Source organism: Suricata suricatta, chromosome 2 (assembly GCF_006229205.1).
Source record: "Suricata suricatta isolate VVHF042 chromosome 2, meerkat_22Aug2017_6uvM2_HiC, whole genome shotgun sequence".
In the NCBI taxonomy this organism is placed as follows: Eukaryota; Metazoa; Chordata; class Mammalia; order Carnivora; family Herpestidae; genus Suricata; species Suricata suricatta.
In genome coordinates, this window is record NC_043701.1 from 44,991,964 (window position 1) to 45,006,292 (window position 14,329).

The 14,329-nt window shown below is 39.7% G+C and overlaps 1 protein-coding gene across 1 annotated transcript in view; it reads right to left on the bottom strand.

Moving 5' to 3' along the window:
- Positions 1–336: 336 nt before the first annotated feature.
- GARS (glycyl-tRNA synthetase) overlaps positions 337–14,329 on the bottom strand; it is a 45,555-nt gene continuing 31,562 nt past the window's right edge. Inside the window, exons 11-17 of the mRNA XM_029925606.1 lie at positions 13,264–13,371; positions 12,293–12,438; positions 7,989–8,074; positions 6,148–6,257; positions 3,111–3,204; positions 2,237–2,427; positions 337–634 (exon numbers count right to left, since the gene is read on the bottom strand). Coding sequence (XP_029781466.1) covers positions 509–634; positions 2,237–2,427; positions 3,111–3,204; positions 6,148–6,257; positions 7,989–8,074; positions 12,293–12,438; positions 13,264–13,371 — 861 coding nt within the window. The 3' untranslated portion in view covers positions 337–508. The remainder of the gene's footprint in view (positions 635–2,236; positions 2,428–3,110; positions 3,205–6,147; positions 6,258–7,988; positions 8,075–12,292; positions 12,439–13,263; positions 13,372–14,329) is intronic.

Sequence of the window (14,329 nt, forward strand, 5' to 3'; positions counted from 1 at the left end):
ATCTAGAGAGACAGAAAGTCGGTGAGTGGCTGCTTGGGGGTGGAAATGAACTGTGATGCTAAGTGCACATGTAACTTCTTTCTGGAGCGATGGAGATGTTCTCAAATTGGACTGCAGTGATGGTTTGCACAACGCTATAAAATACACTAACCATCACTGAATGGACTCCTAAAACTGGTGAGTTTTATGGTATGTAACTTTTACCCCAGCTGTTAATTGAATACAGCTGTTAATTGAAAAAAATGTATTAACTGTGTTTGCCATTAAGCATGAACATGTCTACCGAACGGTGGGGAAAACAGCTCCGCTGAAATTGCAGAAACATGAGCAAATGGATTACAAGTTTGTTCAGAATTCCTTCGACTTTAATTGTGGGGTAAGGTCAGGCAGCCACTGAGGAGAAAATGCAGTCCCCGGTAGCAAATGCAATGCTGTTTGTAACGTGGATGTGATAAGAGCTATTCTTTTTTTTATTAGGACAAGTGGTCAAAAGTCGCCAAAACTGTCATCATTCCTCGATTGTTTCTTTTTTACCAGTCTCTTGCCCTTCAAAGACGGGATACCTGGCCTCCACATCAGCCCACGTGATGCTGCCGTTGGCCAGATTGCAGACCACACTGGGCAGTTCAGAGACCTGGAGCAAAAGGAAGGAGAATTCCAGGAATCAACCAACTTGATTAAAGTGTCAGAAAGAAGATTCACCCTGAACTCAGGAGACCAGATAGGGAGCCAAACCAGTGTCTAACTAACGGCAAGGTCCCTCTACACACTGGTCCCCACAGAATGTTTTCCATCACTCCCACTGACACCTCCTGAATTATACTGACTTCTCTCCCAGGCCTGTGCTCACGCTTTCCTCCCAGCCCTGAATGTCTACCGGCCCCCCAGGATCACTCAGTCCTCCCCCAGAGCCCTGCCTAATCATTTTACATTTGTGTCACCTGAAGCTACTTCCTGTGTTAAATTTAAGCCTGAGAAGAGGAGCTAGCCAAGTAACACGAATGAGGGGAGACTGGCAAAGTGGAGAGCCCCAACCAGGGGGCCAGCTGTCCCTCAGCCAAAACAGAACACTGGCTACCACACAGCAGCAGGTCTTACACTGGACGTGCATCAGACTCATCCAGAGGTCTTACTGAAACACTCATGCCCACCCTCTATCCATCTACAACCTCCCAGTCCACCCCCTTTTCTGATTCAGTGGGTCTGAGGGGAAGATTTTGCTTATTTAACAAAATCCCAGATGATGTGAACGCTGCCGGTCCCAGGACCCCATTCTGAGAATCATTATCAGATGGGAATATAGGTCCAGAGCAGCCAGATCTGGTTTTAGAGAAAGACAAACCAGAAACCCAGGACTTAGACTACAAACTCCTTTGGAAAAAAACAGTCTCTTACTTTTGTTTTCCCTATTCATAACTCTCTGTAGTGAGCAGAGCACACAATAGGTACTCTAAAAATCTCTCCTCAAAATTAACAAATGAGTCAGGCAGTTGTCAGTTAAAGTGGCTGTTCTTTCCCTACCCTTTCATACTCCTCCCAGTATCTCCATGATCCCTTCTCATTCAGTAAAATGACTGAAACATTATTGGCTGTTTTGACTAGATTAACAGGAAAAGTTTAGACATACTCATGTACACATTTATACAGAGATAGACTAGAAAGACAAAATGTCCAACCCCCCCCCGCCAAAGCCTGCCAGTAAAACTGTGGAAGCAACCACTTGGGATCATACTTCTCTTGCCCAAATAAACAAACTACATAAAAGCAAACTGCTGGAGAATGAGCCCAGAGTGAGCCAAATGGTTATAAAATATTAGATAATTGTTAACGGGTATTTTCATAATTAAACCAGGGGGATTTGGGAATCTGTGCTCTGATATAAGCCTATGATTAAAATTCAAATGAAAAAAAAGGGGGGGGCGAGCATACATACAACAAAACCCTGCTCAAATCAGAAGGCACCAGTATACATTTCTAAGATTAAAAATGCCAGGGCACCTGGGTGGCTCAGTCGGTTAAGCGTCTGACTTCAGCTCAGGTCATGATCTCACAGCTCTAAGTTCGAGCCCCATGTTGGGCTCTGTGCTGACAGCTCTGAGCCTGGAGCCTGCTTCCGATTCTGTGTCTCCCCCTCTCTCTCTGCCCCTCCCACGCTCATGGTCTGTCTCTCTCTGTCTCACAATAATAAATAAAAATGTTAAAAAAAAAAAAAAAAGCCAACGAGAAGGCCAGCCACCTCTGCTCTAATCTGCCGCATGGAGTCTCGGTCCCGCAGAGTTGCCGTGTGAGGGGTCTTGTTCACTGTATCGAAGTCAATGGTGATGCCAAAAGCCACGCCAATCTCATCAGTCCTGGCATAGCGTCTTCCAATAGACCCCGAGGAGTCGTCTACTTTGTGAGACACACCGTTCCTGGTCAGGGCTTCCGCTGTCCAAAACATATTAAGTACATTGAAAATAAAAAATGGACAAAGTCCTAATGTCATCTAAATGTTGTCATATGAGCTCAGGAAATTTATAAAAGGGACTGAGACAAGAGAGCAGTAAGGAACAGCTGCAAAAGAAAGAAAAACCCCCAAGTTTACTGAGTGGCTTGCTGGAGTCCAACCCCTGAGTCCTACCCACACCTCATATAGCTGCAGGGGAACAAGGATCTAGTCCAAAGCCGTCTAGACCACCACCTCTACTTGGGCGACCCCAAGTAACTCAATGAACTCTTCCCATTTCCCAACTCTGAAATAAGTGGGCCCCCCCTCAGAGGACCAGAAGGAGCCCTTTCAGTGCTGTGGGTCCAGTGCAAGCAGGCCCCACTAAGGTTGTTAACATTCCCCAGGGTCCCTGATGACGGAGCAGCACTGAGGTCAAGAAGACAAGCAAGGGTATTTAAAATCTGACATTTGGGTCCTACCCTGCCTAACACAAATGCTAGGAGAAAACATCCTGAACAAGCAAACATCTCTCTTCTAGAAATACGAGCAGAGGTTAAAATCACCTAGAGGTATTCTTTATTCGATATGTATTTTCACTGGAAAAAAAAAAAAAGATATGCTTCCTAAAATCGAGTCTACTTGACAGTGCTCCCCTGGAGATCACCCAACTGGATGTGCTTACATAATTCCTTGACAAATGGCACAAACTCCTGGTTTTGGCTCAGCGGCAGGACCGAACATTTGAATGGAGCTACGACAGCAGGGAAACTGAAGAACTACATGGTTTAAAAAGAAAAAAAAACAATACATTAGTTTAGAAATAGTAATGTCCAACCTTCATTATCAAAATACCAGAAAACATGACATGAAAAGCAGTGTGACAGAAGACAGAAGTCAAGACAGAACAAAAGGATCTGAATTCGAACCACCTTAGTGAACTCTGGATCTTCGTTTCTTCATCTAAAAAGCACACATCTACCATCTGCTCTGCTCACCTCACAGCTCTGTTATAAAAAGCTGACTGACGTGAAAGCACTCAGTTACCACAGGGGCACCTGGGTGGCTCAGTCGGTTAAGCGCCTGACTCTTGATTTCTGTTCAGGTCATGATCTCACGGTTCATGAGTTCAAGCCCCAAATCAGTACAGAGCCTGCTGGAGATTCGCTCTCCCTCTCTCTCTCTCTGCCCCTCCTCTGCTCATGCTCTCTCTCTCTCAAAATTAAAAAAATAAAATAAGAAACAGAAAGCTACTATATAAGATGGTTATTTTTTGGTACCACATAAAAGCCTTACTTCTTTCTGTGGAACTTTCCACTAAATCATCAAATAGTAACTAGTAGTGCCGAAACACAAAATCCAATTCTGTCCCTTAAGAAATTCAGCATAGCTGAAGGATCTATGAGTCTTAGTGACCAGGTAACACAGGCAAGTTTAATTAGCTCGCAAATGTATATCCAAAATAAATAATATAAAACAAAAAGAGACGTTTTGTACACCTGTAAGAAAAAGTACAACCCTCCTCAACTGCTCTTGAAATAGGTTCCAGAGTTACTCGGAAATAAAGCCAAGATATTCTGTGGAAAGCAAACTAGTCTACCATTTTGAGTTGGAAATAAGAGCTGAGACCGGTCTTTAAATAATATTTGTATAAAAGGGGCACGGGAAGGCAAGAATATAGACCTCAGAATGAACAGGTTCCATAAAAATGACTGACATCGGTTACAGCTACACCCTCCAAAGCCTATTTGAACACCAAGCAATGGTGACCAGCCTGCTCTAAGTAAACGGTAGACTCCATGACTGCCCAAATTCTAGAACATTCCCATTCTATTCCTCTTCTCTCTTTTCTTCTGAAAGAGAGAGAGGGCTAAAGTGACTGAGGAGCAGAGAGAGAGGGGGAGAGAGAATCACACGAAGGGCAGAGAGAGAGAGAAAGAGAAAGAGAGAGAGAAGCAGAGCTCACCTGAAGCAGGGCTAGAACTCACAAACTGTGAGATCATGACCTGAGCTGAAGTCAGATGTTTAATCAACTGAGCCACCCAGGCGCCCCTCTTCTTTCTTTTTTTTAATGTTTATTAGTGTGTGTGTGTGTGTGTGTGTGTGTGTGTGTGTGTGTGTGCGCTCTGTCTCTCTCTGTATCAAAAATAAATAAAAAACATAAAAAAATTTTTTAAAAAAAGAGACGGATGCTTAACCACTGGGCCACCTCTCCTCTTATCTTGTGATATTTCTATTTAATGTGAGAGAGAAGGACTGCCTTTATAGAAAAATAATTTTTTAAACTCACTAGCAATGTTTTTATACCAAATGTATAGGAAAATGGATTAAGGGACTATGTTAATAATTTTGAAACATCTTGGGCTTCCCAGAGTCTGCTCAAATTTCTCTTCATGAGGGTAATCCCTATGCAAGTCATAAAACATGTCACTAATTTATTTTTGCTTAGCCCTTATAAAATTTCTATTAAAACTCTAGTTATAACAGTAATGTTAGATTCAAAGAAACAGCTAAAAGATTTCTGAAAAATCTTTTTATTAGAAAAATAAACAGAAAATGCTTGAAGCAAACTTGGTATCTAAAAAGAACATTTTGTGTATGCAGTCATCCTCAAGAATAACCATGCCTTATATTTACATGTCTGGTGTCTAGACCAGATTCTAACTGCTTAAATGTCGGGAAATGAAGATGCAATGAGGGCAGAGAATAAAATAGTAAGTTTATTACCTTACTTACCACCTTATTACCAAGAGTATATCAGCCTTTTAAAAATACCGGCATCAAGAACTTGTCAGTCTACTATTCAAGGTTGAACGCCCTAGAAAGAACTAGAGAGCTGATGTCTAGCATCACGCACATGCAGCTGTAGAATGGCCGTGCAGATAAGAATGTTTCATTCAGTTAATTTGACATACATAGTCTCTCCACTCTAGCCAGTCTTCTGATTGACTTCCTGGAAATCTCTGCCTATAAATTAAAGGAGTATAATTTCTGCAAGCAGTTGTGAGGTAAGAAAGATGAAGAAAGCAGAATGAAGAGATAAAGTGGAAGGCATGGAGCAGTGACTCAGAAGCATCAGGGTCAAAAGACAGCTTGTGGGAGTTAATGAAGACTTCTTAGAAACACTTTATCATTAGCAGTGCTTGAATACTAGGAGGGCTACACCGCAAACACTACTGCCCAATTTATTGCCTGTCAATCTCTCACACTGGGCTTGCTTGGGGTTCTTATAAAAAAATATAGGTCCCTGCGTCTTAGATCTGTGAATCAGTATTTCTGGACTAGAACCTTAACCCTAAGGTCCCCCAATTTTATGCTGTTTGAGAAAGTTCCTTTTAACACTGCCCCCATGCAGATAGAGTTATGTGGCTGGGCTAAACTCTCTGAGCCATCTTCTTCTTCCCAATTTTCTGAGAACATGTACCAGTGTCTCCTACTGATGAAATACAGATAGTCTCCCAAAGTGGTATGTTCTGTCTCAGAATAAAGAGCACCAGGCGACCCAAACAATGGCATCTAGAAATACCTGCATATCCTAAAGCTCAAGTGAGCTAGCATAAGAAAGTTTTTTGCTTTGTGAAGATTTACGCAAAGAGGAATGTTAATATCACTAGGACATCCAATAATTAATCAATCATCTCAGAGTCTTATTAATAATGTACTGGAGTAAATTTCATTCTCTGACACTGTAAGAGAAGAGCATACAGCACAAGACAACTTACCGTTCTCTGTTCATCTCCCTCCCGTACATGGAATGTGTGTTCAAATACCGTATACATGATCCTGCCCAGGCCAAAGGAGGGTTCAATTACATTCGGAACAACTTCTTCCACTGCAAACGAGATAGAAATCCAGTAACACTCTCTCAAACCCTGCATAATGCATGGCAGGACCTCTCTTAAATAGTCTTATTAGCAAGAAAAATATCTCTATTCTGGATGGATTTGATTGATCCCATGCATCAGAACAAAATCAGAACATTCCTTGAGACTATTTGCCGACTGGAAACATGATGCCTTTAAAGAGAAAAGTTGGAGTGAACAAAGTTTTCACCAAACTTAGTGCTTTGTTTGTATGGCAATGAAAATGAAACAAGGTACCGGAGCGTTCCTTCCACAGCACACCACAGTTGGTAAGCTGTCAACAGCAGCAGCTACTCCATCATCCGCCTTGCCTTGCAGAAAACGTGAAAACTCTCGAGCTTTTATAGGACTTTGCTAGAATCAAAAATCTACTACCACAGCTGGCAAGATTAACGAAAACAATTCCTACACACAACTATCATGTGCTTTGTGTTTTTATCTTGCTATCTTGATAAGAACTCTTTAAGAAAGCCAGGTTACTGCCACTGTACTTCTAAGGTTTTGGGGTCAAGAGGCCTTCAGAGAAGAGTTTGCTCAGGAATCTGTACTCAGACACTGACCAGAGGCCCCACATGGGTGAGGCTGTACCTGTGGTACAGACAGGAAATGTAGCCATTACTTACTATTCACGAAGAAAGCGCTAGGTCTAAGGTAACTGACCTTAACCTTGGAGAATGTTTCAAGGGAAGGGAGGTAAGTAGAACTAAAAATTCACATATGTGGACTAAAAGGGAGGCTATTTGTCTATGATAAAGAGTAACATTTTAGAAATGGGACCAAGGTATTTTCTGCCAATCCTTCTGGGTCATCCAAGCAACAGTAAGGTACAGTTCTGAACCAGCTGCCAGAGTGGTGGCTATAGTGTCCCAGCGCAAGAAGTAGCCCCTGCTTACTCCCATCACTGCTCAGACTGCTTCTAGAGCTCACGGAAGCCTGGCGACAGGGCGGGCCAAACACAAATGGAAAAGTAGGCCTGTTCTCTCCAGTAGCAGCACCTTCTCAAATACCCATTTACGATTCTGTTTCCAGAAACTTTTACTCAGCCACAATTGACCATAAGCATCCTTTGTATATTCTCTGAAACACTCATATCCCAATTCATATAATTTGTTCTACAAAAAATAATCATCTCCTTGTCTTTTAAAAAAGCATGAAAGATCATTAATCTAAATGACTTTTAACAGGTTAATTTTGCCACAGAAGACAGAAGGGGTGAGTTCGCTCCTTTGCTTAAGAAACAAAAGGGCTTTTCCTTAAAATGAAGAAAAAAAGATGGTTTTTATCAAAGAGATATTCTTCATATGCATGAAATATAAAGGTGGCATTATAAACTATTTTTCAGTATTAATTAAAATTTTTTAAAAGGCAAAAGATAATGCCTTAAACATATTCATCAGATTTACGATGTGGCATTAAAGATTTATCTTGCTTCTTCAAATCTTCTGTAAAATGGTTATTTCCTAAAACTTAAAAAAAACCTTCAAGGATTGTGATTATTTATTTTGAGAGAGAGAACTGCTACTGGAGACCAAGTGAAATGGGGGCAAGGGCAGTGGGAGAATCTGACGGCAGAGAGCCCAACATGGGGCCAGAACTGACGAACCCTGAGATCATGACCTGAGCCAATAAGAGTCGGACGCTTAACCGACTGAGCCACCCAGGTGCCCCTTGTGTCTGTTTAATTACTTGAACAAATTTACCATGTAGTGTTTTCTGGAATCTCTTCACGTTGACCATGTCTTTTGTTAACTGAAATGTTTTCCCCTCAGTTTCAATAGTGAATTCCCTACAAAGAAAACACATTATGTATTAGTGCATCCTTATGCCTTATTTTAAAGGAGTTTTACCAACTGCTATACTGTTTTCATTTAGGTGTAATACAGCTTGGTCAACTCTCCAGATAAAATAGGTGAAGTCAAATTTAAAATATTTCATAAGGAATACCAAATCAAGTATGATATCAACAATGGCACCAAACAGTATTCTAGGAAGCACCCAAAAATGTGACTAGTCTTATAAAATTCCACCAGTGACACAATGACTAAATTCCTTTAGTTCTGAGATGAAAAGAAAGCCAAAACCAATTTTTTTTAAAAATGCAATTTTAGAACAATTAAAATAAATGCCAGAAACAGGCCTGCTGGCAAAGTCCACTGTTCTCATTATTGTTCCAACAAATGTAAAACTGACGAGCTTGTCATCTATTAGGAAGTAATTTGTAAAAGCCCCACACTATTCCAAAATAAACTTCTACCCTTCTGTTGGTAATGATCAGCTTAAAGAAGTTTAATGATTCTGTCTGATATCCCTCCGAAAATCACAGACTGCATTGTGTTCAGATCCTGAGGTCTGTCTACTTCATTTCTGGTTTTAAGAATTTGCCTTTACAAAGCACTTCATGTAATACCTATTTTTCAGCTTAGGAGGTATTTCCTCACATTGTAACTGGTTTGGATTTATCTTGGCTCACACACAGCTCAGTGCCAGGAAAAGAGAGCCCTCATGTGGTTGTCTTTGGAGCTGTGTACTTGGCACACGCTGCACTGTGTTCTGTTAGTAATCTCCTGCCTTTTTTGAGTGGTTCTCACTGATTTCTTCCATTTTTACTAATTTGTCTGAAGTTTAAGTGCCTTAAAATTCCATTACATAAAGATTATCATATATATTCTCTCTGTGAGAACAGTCTACTTGTAGAGCAAGTAAGTTATAAAAAAGCTGAAATGAGCAGAGTCATTATTTGAGAATAATTAATAAAGTGGTCATGTTTGTAACAGATAATGATATCTAACTAGTGCTCTAATTTGTCCATTTTAAAGGGATACGATGTTGTTTTAGTATAAACAGATGTTAATTCTGGGAGACCAGAATGTTTAAAAATTTTCCTACTGAAATGGATGATCATATCTTCAACTTATTATAAGCATTCTTATGATTGTTTTTTTTTTAATTTTATTTATTTTGAAAGAGAGAGAGAGGGCACAGGCAAGGCAGGGGTAGAGAGAGAGGAAAACAAAGAATCCCAAGCAGGCTCTGTGCTGTCAGTGTGGAGCCTGTTGTGGGGCTCAATCTCACAAACTGTAAGATCATGACCTGAGCTGAAATCAGAGTCAGACACTTAACTAACTGAGCCACCCAAGCGCCCTGTGTGATACTTCTTTTGACTAAATGTACACATGCAACCACCATCAATCAATCAATCACCCCAAAACTCGATTTCAATCCCCTCCACTCTCAATCAACAAGTGGCGTGCTTTCTATCACTATCAAGTAGTTTCAATTCCCAGAGTTTTGCATATTTGTGTAAAATTTCTTTCACTTAGCTTATTGTCTAGGGCCAAGTACAAAATATTTCAGTTTGCAGGCCATATGCAGTCTCTTGTACTGTTTTTTTTTAAACAACCCTTTGAAAATGCAAAACTCATTCTCAGTTGGAAGGCTGTACAAAAAAATAAAATAGAAGACTTTTCAAGTGCTCTTGAAAAACCGAACTCTTGAGGGGAACCTGGGTAGCTCAGTCTGTTAAGCATCTGACTTTCACTCAGGTCATGATCTCATGGTTCATGAGTTTAAGCCCTGCATTGGGCTCTGTGCTGTCAGCAGAGCCCACTTCAGATCCTCTGTCCCCCTCACTCTCTGCCCCCAAACAAAAATTAAAAAAAAAAAACTTTAAAAAATGTATTCTTGAGTTATCAGGTATTCTGTAAATGGCAAGTGAGTTGATGAACAGTGTTTATACCTTCAAACTCTTAGTTTTATTTTTGTTTTGTCTGCTTACCAATTATTGAGAGTAGGGTTTAAAATCTTTGGCTATAATTATTGATTTGTCTATTTTTCCTTCTAGTTCTGTCAGGTTTGTTTCACATACTTTGAGGCTGTTTTTAGTTGGATACAGTTAGAAGTAATATGCCTTCTTGATGAACTGATCCTTTTAATGTTATAAGATGTAACTCTTTCCGTACTAATTTCTCTTGTTCTGAATTGACTTTGTCTGATATTAATACAGCCACTCCTAACTTAATGGTTAAAGTTTCCTGTAAAATCACTTCATTGAGTCTTGATTTTTTAAACTAGTCTGACAGTTGATGGCTTTAATTCAAGTGTTTAGATGACTACATTTAATATAATTACTGATATTGCTGAACTTGAAGCTACCATCTCATGACTTACTTTCTATTTATCCCATCTTTTCTTTGTTCATTTTGCTCCTCCAGTCTTCTTCAGGGGTATTTTTTATTATTCGATCTTATCTCCCTTATTGGTTTATTAGTTACAGCCCTTTGGTTTCTGTGTTTTTCCAGGTAATTGCTCAAGAGTTCACTGTATGTGTTTTTTCAAACTCATCATAGTCTACCCTCAAATAGTATTATGCCACTTCACATATAACATGTGCACCTTACAACAGTACATTCCCAACTCTCTGCTCTCATCCTTTGAGCTCCTGATGACACACATTTTACTTCTGTATGTTGTTAAATTTCATAATCCATTGTTATTGTTTTTGCTTTAAACAGTACATTATCTTTTAGAGAAATTCAAGAAAATGTCATTTATGTTACCCACGTTCTGAACTGTTTCTAGAGCTCTTGATTTCTTCGGGTAGCTAAACTTCCACACTTCTGCCTGAAGAGTTTCCTCTAACCCTTCACCTCCTATAGGTCTGCTGGCAATGTCCTCTCTCAGCTTTTGTCTGTATGAAAGTATCTTGCTTGGCAGAGGATTTTTGGTTGTTAAGCACCTTTAAAGATTTCATTCTATTGTGCTGTGGTTTGCCTTCTTATCTTTGCTCCTTTCAATGTAATGAGGCTTTGTTCCTCTGGCTACTTTAAAGACTTTTCTCTTCATTATTGTTTTCAGCAATTTGATGCTAATGTACCTTTATGTGGTGTCCTCTGTTTATTTTGTTGGAGTTTGAACTTCTTAAATCTGGGTTTACTATCTGTAACAAATTTGGAAATTTCTGAGCAACTGTATCTTCAGATACTTTCTCTGTATACCCTCTCTGTGACTCCCATTACAGACATGTTAGACAGCCTCATAGTGATCCAAAGGACATTTTCCTGTCTTTTTTTTTTTTCTATGCTTCCTTTTGGATAGTGTCTATTGCTATGCCTTTAAGTCCAATGATCTTCTTTCTGCGATGTTTAATCTACTGTTAATCCCATTTGGTGAATTTTCATTTGTAAAACTGCCTCTAGATGTCCACTGGTTCTTTTTTTTATATATATTTCCATTTCTCACCTCAAATGTTCGTATTTTCCCTTACATCTGGGAGCATATGAAACCTATTTATTACTGTTTTAACATCCTTATGTGTTTATTCCATCACGTTTGTCACTGCTGGGTGTTTCTTTTGACTGACCTCAAAATGGGCTATGTTTTCATGCTTCTTCATATGTTTAGAAACTTTTTACTGTTTGTCAAACATGGTATATTTTACATTTTTTAGTGCTGGATATTATCACATTCCTTTACAGATTTGTTCAATGTTTTTATATTGATGCTTCAAAACAATTACAGAGACCACTCTAGAGCTCAAGAAAAGAGCAATGACTGAGACATTATGTCATTTTGAATTACTCCTCAGTCACTTCCTTGGACACCTCCTCTAAGAAAGTTACTGGGGAAAAGAAAGATCTTTATAGTTCATTTCAAATCTATTTCCAGGCTCTAATGCCAAAATCTCAGGAATCACAGTTCTATAAACATAGCCAAGAGATAATACTTACTTGCAAAAATTTTTAAAGAAACCGATCCCACCCTTCCAGAACCTGCAGCGAGAACATCTCTAACCGGAGCACAGAAAGGCACACACCTTAGGGACGCCTGGGGTAATCAGTCAGTTCTTGATTTGGGCTCAGGTCATGACACCAGACTCAGGGGACTGAGCCCCACGTTGGGCTCCACACTCGGCATGGAGGTTGCTCAAGATGCTCTCTCCCTCTGCCCCGCTCATACATGCGCTCTCTCTCCAATTAAAAACAAAAGTCCACATCGTAAATCTCACCCTTTTTCGTTCAGCAGTTTTTCCATCTCTGTAATGTAGCACTCCTCACAAATGGTAAGGTACTCCAGCACCAGCTTTGCATCCTTCTTATACGCCTTCCCAATTGCTCCCTTAATGGGTTCAAACTGAACAACATTGACTGTTTTGTATGAAGTAGTCAAGGAATCCAAAAACAAAGACCTGTTTCGGGGAAATTGTTCTTGAGAACAATCCACCGTCGATTTAAACAATGACTAGTTCTCTACTGGCATCCTAGATACTATTTATACTGACTTCAGGTGGCTAATGAAATAACTACCCACAAAATCATTCAGACAAACCTCACTCAAAACAGGCAAACATTGTTCAACAGAGACTTTTACAAATTTATATGAGATAAAAGAGCTATGGCCTAATCAGCAACATACCGATACACAGCATAATAACCTCTGCTAACCATGTACTGATTTCTGAATGTCCTGAACACAATAGGATCTATTTCCTGTCACTGGCACAGCCCTAACTAAGGTGAGCTCACAACCTCACTGCCTAGTAAGGAACGGAAATTTCTACTTTACTGATTTACAGATCAAGTGAGCTAAATTATCATTTCACCTACCATTAAATGGCACTCATCTTTAACAGAGGAAGTACTCACCAGGTACCCTTTACTTAAAGAGCATGAAGGTGGGTACAGGTGTGGGGAAATGCATTTTGGAAATAGCGGAGAAAAATTGGCCAATACTGTAAAAGATGTTCAGAGCATTTTTCTGAATATGCTTCTTTTAAAGACGGAACATCGAATGGGTGTGTCAGTTTACAAAAATGAGAACAGGAAAAAAGCAATGACATGGGTTGGATACGTGTAAATAAGTGTTACCACAATATCTAAAACATCTCAGTTTATCCACTGAGTGTACAGAAATGGAGTTATCCATTTTCAGGATGTTTACATTTGAGTCTACAGTTGTTAAGATGACCAGAAAGGATATAGGCTCTTTCAGAGGTTTCTCAGCTACAAGTGGGACTTTGGTGGCTCGAGCATGACAAGAAAGGTCATAACAGGATCGATCAGCACATCCGACAATCTCAATCCAGCCCTAAGAAGACAAAACAGATAAAAACACATATCACTTACACTGAGTTCATTCCCAGATGCATGCATATGATAAGTAACTCTTTCACATACCCAAAGATAATTCAATTATAGTGTCTTCACTCAACTTTTATAAATGTTTGGAATGGATATAGTTTTATATATTAGGCAGTTAACAACCCTATAAAATATAATTCATACATGTACACAAAACTGTCTTATTTTTTGGATAGATTGATTCTGCCATACTGTGAATGTGGGGTAAACTAGTATATTCTAGGATTGAATTACAGAAATAAAATGTGAACCTAGACCAAACCAGCAGATGTGTTTCAAATTTGTGACCAGGATTCAAAACGAATCTGGCAGAAACCACTACTCTTTTAGGATGAAGTGTGTCCCTTGTCACAACTTGGCATCACGTGGCCGTGCTAAACCCACACCTCGGCTGGCCATGAACGTGGGCATTAGTGTTCAATTCAGTTTCCTACCCGACAAAAGAAATCTTGGCAAAGAGCAGGTAACATTAAAGTCACATAAGAAAACTTCACAGCATTACCACCATACAGATGTCAAGGCCATTTCTTGTTAATACCCGTGATATGGATGGACCTTGAGGGTGTCATGCTGAGCGAAGTAAGCCAGGCAGAGAAGGACAGATACCATATGTTTGCACTCATAGGTCTAACAGGAAACATTCAGAATGATCTAGCTTCAAGAAAAGCAAGCAGTTAGTAGTGCTTAAGAAGAATTGATTCCGTACCTAATGGATAGTTGATACCTGTCACAACACAGCATTTTATATACTGTTAAGTGAAACTGCAATACAATCTAAGTTTATTTTGGGAGTGTTTGCTGTATAATTGGATTTAATGAAATGTTTAGAGGTGCAGTAGGCATGACTTTGAGTAGATAATGAAAGAAAATGCAAAATGCTAATTGATTCATGATGTGGTTTCATC